This window comes from Protomyctophum bolini (genome assembly GCF_963924005.1).
Source record: "Protomyctophum bolini genome assembly, chromosome: 16".
NCBI classification, from domain to species: domain Eukaryota; kingdom Metazoa; phylum Chordata; class Actinopteri; order Myctophiformes; family Myctophidae; genus Protomyctophum; species Protomyctophum bolini.
Window position 1 is genome coordinate 15,473,016 of NC_137877.1, and position 8,975 is coordinate 15,481,990.

The 8,975-nt window shown below is 45.8% G+C and overlaps 1 protein-coding gene across 6 annotated transcripts in view; it reads left to right on the top strand.

Annotated features, from left to right (window-relative positions):
- The window catches only part of tns1b (tensin 1b), a 271,361-nt gene that overhangs the window by 106,596 nt on the left and 155,790 nt on the right, over window positions 1–8,975 (top strand). Inside the window, exon 1 of one of the 6 annotated variants that reach the window (XM_080785769.1) lies at window positions 4,548–5,155. The exons of the other annotated variants lie outside the window; for them this stretch is intronic. Coding sequence (XP_080641895.1) covers window positions 5,135–5,155 — 21 coding nt within the window. The 5' untranslated portion in view covers window positions 4,548–5,134. Of the gene's footprint in view, window positions 1–4,547; window positions 5,156–8,975 lie in introns of those variants that run through there. 6 annotated transcript variants of the gene reach the window in all.

An 8,975-nucleotide genomic window follows, 5' to 3' on the forward strand; every position in this document is an offset into this window, starting at 1 on the left:
AGTAGATAGAAAATCCTAGGTCTGGGGTTATCGGGTCCATAGAGGAAGTCGCGTTGTTTGGAGGTGATGTAGTTTTGGTGATAAAGTGTTGTAATGATTTGTCTGAGTTTGATCTGAGTCTGTGGTTGTATGCTGGCTGCTATGTGAGTGTAATATCTAGTGTTGGATAGTTGTCTGTTGGCTTCATATGTGTATTGGAAATTATCTAAAATTACTATTTTTGAACCTTTATCAGCTGGTTTAATAACTATTTGTGTGTTGTTCCGCAGTGTTGTGATGCTGTTCCGTTCGTCTGTGGTCAGGTTGTCCGGTCTGTCTGGTGATGGGTGGTACTGATTAAGTGTATGGTTATCTAGCTGTATGAGGTCTCGTATCCTGCCGTCCACCTGGGAGAGTTTAGGCTCCCAGGTGGAGGGCAGGACAAAGGGTGTAGGTCCGTCTGTCTGTGTGTTTTGGAAGTAGTCTATTAATTTAAGTCTCCTATGGTATCTATGTGTGTCCCTTCGAAGTGCCTCCCAATCCGTCCCTGTGGGTCGAGGAATGTAGGCGAGACCCCTCTCCAGCAACTGGGCCTCTGCGGCCGTGAGACGGACGGACCTGGACAGGTTCAACACATTGGAGTGGGGGTCAGGTGCTGGTCGGAGGGACTGAATGGCTGTTGGACGTTGAGAGGAAGAGGGGGGAAGAATGGTGGTGGGCGGTGTGGGGGAGGGGGGAGGGGGGGAGGGGGGAGGAGAGGGAGTACGTACGTACGTGCATGCATGCATACATACATACTTACATACATACAGTTGTATACGTAGTTGTATACGTACTGTATACGTACAATACATATTAGGTCCTATTAGGTATGCGGTCTAGCTTAACTTGGACTCAGGGGGGTGGACGCCTCTGCCTTGCATAGTCCCCAGTGAATAGGCATTTTGCCCTTCACTGGTAACCTTATTTTGGATTTGTTTTAAATATAGGAAGGTTTTATGGGCTGGGCTTTTTACTAAAAAGCCCCCCCTTTTAAAATACTACACACATACATACATACCCACCTACATACATACATTTCAGACGTTTTAGCAGTTTTTAAGGACCCACTTTTAGGCCAGTGCACCAGAGCAAGCTTTTGCCTTTTTTTAAACCCCACCCATTTTAACCAAATACATACAGTTGTATACGTACAATACATACATACATACGTACATGTACAGTACAACTATACATACTGTGTACACACACACACACACACACACACACACACACACACACACACACACACACACACACACACACACACACTATTATGCACCAGGACCAAGGGGAAGTTCCCATGCCTCAGCCCAGTCGCAACATTAAAGGTAGACCTTCTCTGATGTAAACAACTGCGGCAGTTTGTTTTGTTACATGTTGCCTTTCTAGCATCCCCTCCCTTCCTTCCTGGCCCCTGTCATTAATAGAGAATTAAATATCGCTTTAGACGCCATCTGGCGAATGGCGCTTTGCAGACAAGGTGTTGCTCCAAAAGGGAAGAGAAAAACACATCCCGTGTAATTGCTGCGGAGCAACATCAAACGGCGTGGCCATTATTTCCACGCAGGGGGATCAGAAGACGCTGTACCCTCAATTTGTTCATCACAAGCCTCAATAACAGTCCTTTGTTTGGGGGGGTGGGGGGGGTGCTCTTCTTCTACAATCCAAAATAGAATGGGACTGAACGGTGGCAGTCGCCTAACTAACTAACTATCGCTACTGCCCCCTGGTGTCGGATGAGTTAACTTTAACCAGAACAATTCGCACATTTTCTAATTTGTTTTACATTATTTTCAGACAAAAACAAAACTTGTGATATAGTTGTGAGCTTTTAGATGAGCTATGTTCAACTATTTTTACGCAGCGATAGCCCCTTATAAACAGCTTTTGTCCCCCCACCGCTAAATATGACGTAAATTAAACATTAAAACATTAAACGCCATTGACATGAAGGGACAATTTACGTCATATGTAAACGAGCAAATCAGCTAACCAATCACAGGCATTCTGATTGGCCAATGGCCAGTATGAGATGATGCATGATGTATGATGATAAGAGCTGATAGTTCCGCTAAATATGACGTAAATTAGACATACAAAAATGAAATGCCATTGACATTGAAGGGAAACATTAAATATAATTTATATAATATAAATATATTGAATGTTTTTTTTTAAACATTGTATCGTGGTTTAATGATAATAACATAAATTGATGTACGATAACAAGAGCGCCCCTCATTTCACACAGGTGTGATTTGTTTTAAACAGGACTTAATAATAATTCATTCATGTATTTTTGTAAGTTTGGGTCCCAGGGAGGGAGGCATCAAGTGTCATCCTTGGATCTCGGGCTGACCAAGTCTGGGAACCCCTGCTCCACTCCACTCTATTCTGTTTACCTTCTCCACACATTATCTCTCCTGCCAACTCCACCCGAATAGCGATCATTTCACTCTAAAAAAAATACATTCCCAGTGATTAGATTTGAGTCTGTGTGTTGGTGAGGTATTAATAATCAAAAGCAGCCTAACACGTCACGGACAGTTCCGTTTCGTGCACTTTTCACATTCCAAAGTTCTTGTCTACGCATGCATCATATTGGCATTTGAGAACAATGGCTAATTCCTGGGATTATACATAATTTATTGCAGTGATTCTCAACCGTTACCGTTTCACGGACCCCAAATTGATATGCATGGTTAGGCTATGGCCCTATGGAGATGAATCTCTGGGAATTGTCTGTTATTGTCTGTTATTGTCTCCACCAGGCCGAAGGCATGGGGAGAGAATATATTTTGCACACTGTCCGTGTGTTTGTGTCCGCCTGTCCGTCCGTCCGTCCGTCTGTCTGTTACCAGCGAATCTCCGGCACCGTTAACCTGGTCGATGCCAGATTTTGCACACACACTCCCTGGATGCCAACGATGAACCTCTGCCACATTTTCCAAAATGGCCTGTTGGCCGCCACCAGGAGGCCGACTTTTGAAAAACACATTTATTGATATTACTCCTCCAGATTCTGTCCTAAAATCCCGCAAATCGTTACACACTATCTCTATAGTCATGTGTTCAAGACGGATCTGTCCGATATTTCAGATTCCAACCTGTGGTTCTGGTCCAACTGGATGTCCACCCCATCATGCCTACCGTATAATCTGGTCCAATGGCAGTGCTGGAAATAGTACTCACATTTTTGAGGAAGTGCTATAGCCACGATTTTGTAACCCCATTTTTTCAGCCATTGTCAATTATCGAATGTAATCCTAGGCGTTGCACTCGCTCTTCCAACCTGGGGAAAGCAATGGACTGACCTCATGCTTCCTTCAATGCATTCAGGAGTCCAAGCCGCATCTTTTCACCTGACAGGGGGTTGGTTGGACGTAGCCGTGGAAGGAACACGTTATTCCAACCAGTTCCTTTCCCCTCCATCAGGTGCTCCGGCTGGCCAGGGGTAGGTAGAGACCAGGATTAGCCTACTTTTTGTGAGGATACCCACCCTGGGGACACGGGCGGGGAGAACATGCAAACTCCACACAGAACGGCCCTTTCTCCAACCCCACCTAGGGTATACTGTATGGGCACTGAGTTGACGAGTTGACGAGTTGACGCGGAGGAGAGTACACGGCCCCAGCGCCCATAGAGTCCCCAGCCGGAATCGAACCCAGGACTTTCTAGCTGTGAGGCGACATCGCTACTGACTGCAGGCGGGGGACGCGGTGGCGCACGCTGAGTTTCAAATGGATTGGTGCGGCAGTTCTGGAGATGCGTGGAGGATAGATGTACACATGCACACAGATGACTTGGAGACTGCACTGCGAATGAGTGTCAGTTTCATTCTTGAGCGTATAATGCCTGATCAGATAGCCATGTCTCTGCTTTAATGTTGACAGCGTCAGAACCCCACCTGACTTTATACCTGAATGGAATTATTCACTATAGTCACTTTCTCTCTCTGCAGCTGGATGTACTGTATATGTGTGGGAGAGAGAGTTACCTCATATTTAACCTGTAACCAGAGAACCTGATAACAAGGACAAAATGAAGAATGAGTGATGAAAGAGAGAGAGAGAAGAGAGAGCAGAAAACGAAAGAAAGAAAAAAAGCTCCGCTATTGTTCCCCAAGCCCTGAGTCCCGTCCACCCTTTGAACTCGGGGAATTCATATATATATATATACACACTGTGTGTGTGTGTGTGTGTGTGTGTGTGTGTGTGTGTGTGTGTGTGTGTGGTGTGTGTGTGTGTGTGTGTGTGTGTGTGCGCACGCACACGCACGTATATCTTTCCTCTTGTTTCTCATTGCTTATAAGGGGGCGGCAGTCAGCTGAGTAAGAGGGAGGAGAAAGAGTGAGGTGGAGTATGAGAGAGAAATAGGGAGAAGAGAGAGAGTGGGGGAGAGAGGGTGGGAGAGAGAGAGAGAGAGAGAGAGAGAGAGAGAGAGCTACAGCAATAGCCTGCAGTCAGACTTTCCCTGCTCATTCTGTGCTGAGTGCTGCACTGCGCTGTTTCCAGTTGTGGGCTGTTAGGATTTGCCTTTGGCTGCACTTCTTCTACTTCTTCTTCTCCCACTTCTATAAAAAAGATCCTGGAGACATTTTTATGCTCTATTTTTTTTGCAGCAGCAACTGGGAGGAGAGTCCGACACTCAGAGAGACAAGGAAAGAGAGAGAGAGGGAGAGAGAGAGAGAGAGAGAGAGAGAAACAGAGAGGGAGGGAGGGGAGTGTGTAAGGGTGAGAGAGAGCATATCCAGAGACCAGCGAAGCTGAAACACACACAACACAGAGAGACTCTCTCGCTCTCTTATTCACACGCACATTCACACGCACGCACGCACACACGCATGCTACTTCAGCTCTAGCCCAAAGTCTGCGCTGCAGCAAGGCGACAGTCTGTGGATCTTTGGTTTTGGTGTATAGCTTCAGCCCTCTGGACGAGGTGGACAAGGGGGGCAGGCGGGCGGTTGAGGGGAAGCCAAACTGCCTCTCTCTCTGCTGCATGGAGAAGAAGGGGGTACGAGGCGGCGATGCAGCTCTGAAACGCACCAAGCAGCGTCCCAAAGAGTGACAGTCAGAGAGAGAGAGAGACACGCACACACACTTCCAAAGAGAGGATGGCTACTGTAATGTACCAGGTAAGGAGGAGTGTGAGGTCCTCGTTGACTGCTGCTGCCCCTTCTTGTACTGTACAGAGAGACCCACTCGCTGTGGTGACCGGTTGCGTGCGATTGTGTGTAGTGTACTGTACTAGGCACTAGGTAGGTAAGGTTCTTGTGCATTTATGCATGTAGGCTGAGCATGACCAGCATGTATGTACTGTACTGTACTGTACTGTACTGTGTGCTTGAGCTCTTGACGTGCGTATGAGTTTGAACGAAACGCAGTGAATAGTTTTCCTCCGAGCAGTCTTTGGAATGACATCAGCCACACAGTAGATACAGCACCGTGGACTGAAGGGAACTGCCGTTGTGTCAAGTATGTTTTGATACGCTCTGCTTTGCACACGTACAGTATGTGAGCGAGCGATTACAGCCACCATATGGTACATATTAGCCTTTTAGTGTGTCTCTATGGGTGTTTGTAGTCTATAGTTTGCAGTGCTGGCTGCTACTTCTTGTTGTGTGTGTGTGTGTGTGTGTGTGTGTGTGTGTGTGTGTGTGTGTGTGTGTGTGTGTGTGTGTGTGTGTGTGTGTGTGTGTGTGTGTGTGTGTGTGTGTGTGTGTGTGTGTGTGTGTGTGTGTGTGTGTGTGTGTGTGTGTGTGTGTGTGTGTGTGTGTGTGTGTGTGTGTGTGTGTGTGTGTGTGTGTGTGTGTGTGTGTGTGTGCATACTGTACTCTCCGTGTGTATGCACTGTATGAGTATTAAGTGTATGCCTGAATGTTTGAGTGAGTGTGTCATATATGCTGCGTGTTGTTGGTGAAAGAACATTGCTTATTGCCCATACTATACTGAATATCCATTGTGGCTAGTGTGTGTGTGTGGGTATTCATCTACTGTACTGTCTGTCCGTGTGGTCTACTGCGCTGTCCGTGTTTTGTGGTCTGTGGCCCCAGGCATTGTGGCTAAGAGAATGATGGTGTTGGCATGTGCTCTTCTCTTCTCTTCTCTTCTCTTCTCTTCTCTTCTCTTCTCTTCTCTTCTCTTCTCCTCTCCCCTGCTGTTGCTAATGACTTTGACAAGACACACGTCTGACTAATGCCGTCTAAATGCACAACAATGGCTGTGTGTCCCCTAGGAGTGTGCCTTAGTCTGTGTGAGGGGGGGTTTCTTTGTGTCTGTGTCACTGTACGTTTGTGAGACACTGCATGACGGACAATAGCCTTGCAGTAGACGTGTGTGTGTGTGTGTGTGTGTGTGTGTGTTTATAATGCCTGAAGGCCACATACAAACCGGTCCTCACCTTTCTGATCTTAAGCTTAAGCACAAGTCAGCACAAGTAAAAGTGTGTCTTTGAGGAGGTCAAGGTTCAACTGTCATCTGTCATGTGGCTGTCACTGTTAGGAACGCATCCGGTGTCACCTTCCGTCAAGCTTGACGCATCATCCTTGTACATCTATTACCATGCAGATCATCTGTACACTAGGATTGCGCTAGACACATTTTGTGAATTAAAATGACCTGCTGCAGTACAATGGATTCACAATCACTGTACTACATGTTTATGTATGTTTTCAGGTATGAAATCCCTCTTTGTCTTGTGCTATAGCTTGGATTCTTCTAAGCCTTAGTTAGAACATCATGTCCTGATTTTATTGATAACATGATATTGCAATATAAATATAATTTCCATAATTCCTCAACACCTATAGTTTGTCAGTATGCTTGTGCGCACAACACATGGACAGTGTGTTTGAGATGACAGTTAACTGCCTAAGCCCTTTAAGCTATATCATTCAATGAATAGCACAAAATAGCAGATCTACAAGCAACGCTGTGTGAGCTTGTATATCTGTTATTTTTGCTATTCATTGTATGATAAAGCTTATAGGACCTTTTTTTTTGCAGTGGCACACCGTCTCCTATGCACAGCAATGTCTCTGTCTTTCCGTCCGTCTGTCCGTATCTTAGAGTATATATTAATAGAGACGTCACCGGATTTCTTCTCCCATCCACTTGCATTAAGTTGCTCAAAAGTGCATGAGGCGATTTCACTCCTCCTTCCGGGTAGGAACAGAGTGCATTCTGGGATGGATTGGGCAGAATCGTGAACGTGCTGGGCCGTTGACTATCATTGCACGCGTTCACGTATGAAACATAGCGTTCGCGTGTCATCGGCCAATAACGTGAACGTGTGCAATGCATAGTGCAATGCCACTTTCTGCCACTATGTCCATTTCGCCTCAGGGTTTCCTCTCGGTGACATCTATATTATATTTATACTCTAAAGTATAAGTATGTGCACCTGAGCAGGACCTTTGACCCCTGTCTGAGTAGGACCTATTGAGCATGCAGCTGCTTATGTCAACAACTGTGCTTGACTCCAAGGCAACACACACACACACACACACACACACACACACACACTATAACACAGTATTATAACACACAGTCACTATAAGAATACAAGTATTGTTCCACCGCTCAGTTTGTACGGGTGCGATTATTATTTAGCATTTTAAAAGTTTTTGTATTATTATTTAGCTTATACCTGGCCAAAATACTGTAGGTATCAAATGGTTAGCTGCATACTGCACACTCTCAGGTACTTTTGTTTACAAATTGTTTGGGGCCCGGTTTGGGGCCCGGTTTACAAATTGTTGTGAGTATTCAGTACCTGCCTCATTAAAGGTATCTATTTATCTATCGGCCTACAGCCCTACACGTGCGGCAAGGGGTTCCGTGTGTTTATCTGTCGGGTGGAAAACCTCATCAACTCCAAAACTTTTACTTTTCAGTAGTAGTAGTAGTACTATTAGAAGGTCTACATTAAGCTCAAAATGTAGCATGACGCAGCACGTTTCGAGCTTGTAGATCTGCTACTTCAGATGTTTTTGTGTGACGCTGTAGTATATGATCAAGTAGGGCGAAAAAAGTTAAAATATGGAGACAAGAGGCCGCATCGATATGTTCCGCGTTCGTGACATTGCAGCGCTTGTGTGTCAACAGCCGTGACCATGACCCTCGTATTTCACAAGAGGACCCTGCAGTCGACGAGCGTAGCCTCAAGCGTGAGAAGCTGACAGCAGTTTTTTTTGGGGGTGGGATTTTTTTGGCACTTAGTACCGAGGCAAATTGCATCCAATTTGCCTCAAATTGGGGGAGAAAAGGAGTCGGGGCATGGGTTGAAAACACACAGCGCATTCATCAACAGCTTGGCTGTTTATGTCAGTGGTTCCCAAACTTTTTCATGTCAATTCACACTAATTGGCCCACGGACCCCCATTAGAAAATATATGCCAAGGACCCCCATAAAGAGAATCTGTTTACGGCTCTAGAAGTGATTCTCAACCCGTTTAATTTCAAGGACCCACAGTTTGACATGCATTAGTCTACGACCCCCCCCCCCTTCCCATTTAATGGCATTTCTATCTCTGGGACCCCGGAATTATATTGTAAAATGAACTACCCTAACGGGATTTGGTTCCATTTGTACACTCTCAGAGTTACAGACCCATAAGGTTCCATTTGGTTCCAAACTATCATTTAGCTGGGGACCCCCTGGAACTCCCTCAAGGACCCCTGTCGGTCCCTGGACCGCACTTTGGAACCTCTGGTTTGTGTTATTGTACATCCCCGCAGCAATGCTGACAACAGTGACTTGTTTAAGTTTTATTTTTTGTATTACTGTCAGCACTGTGTGGGCGTGTGTCTGCGTTCGCGTAGTAGTATTTGTGGCGGACAGGAATGTTTCTGAACTCCGTTTCTGTCTGCACTGAATGGCAATTTAGGAATGTGTGCATTTTCAAGCGCCTTAGAGCAACGTTTCGCCAAATGTCTGACTTCAAGGAGCCCTGC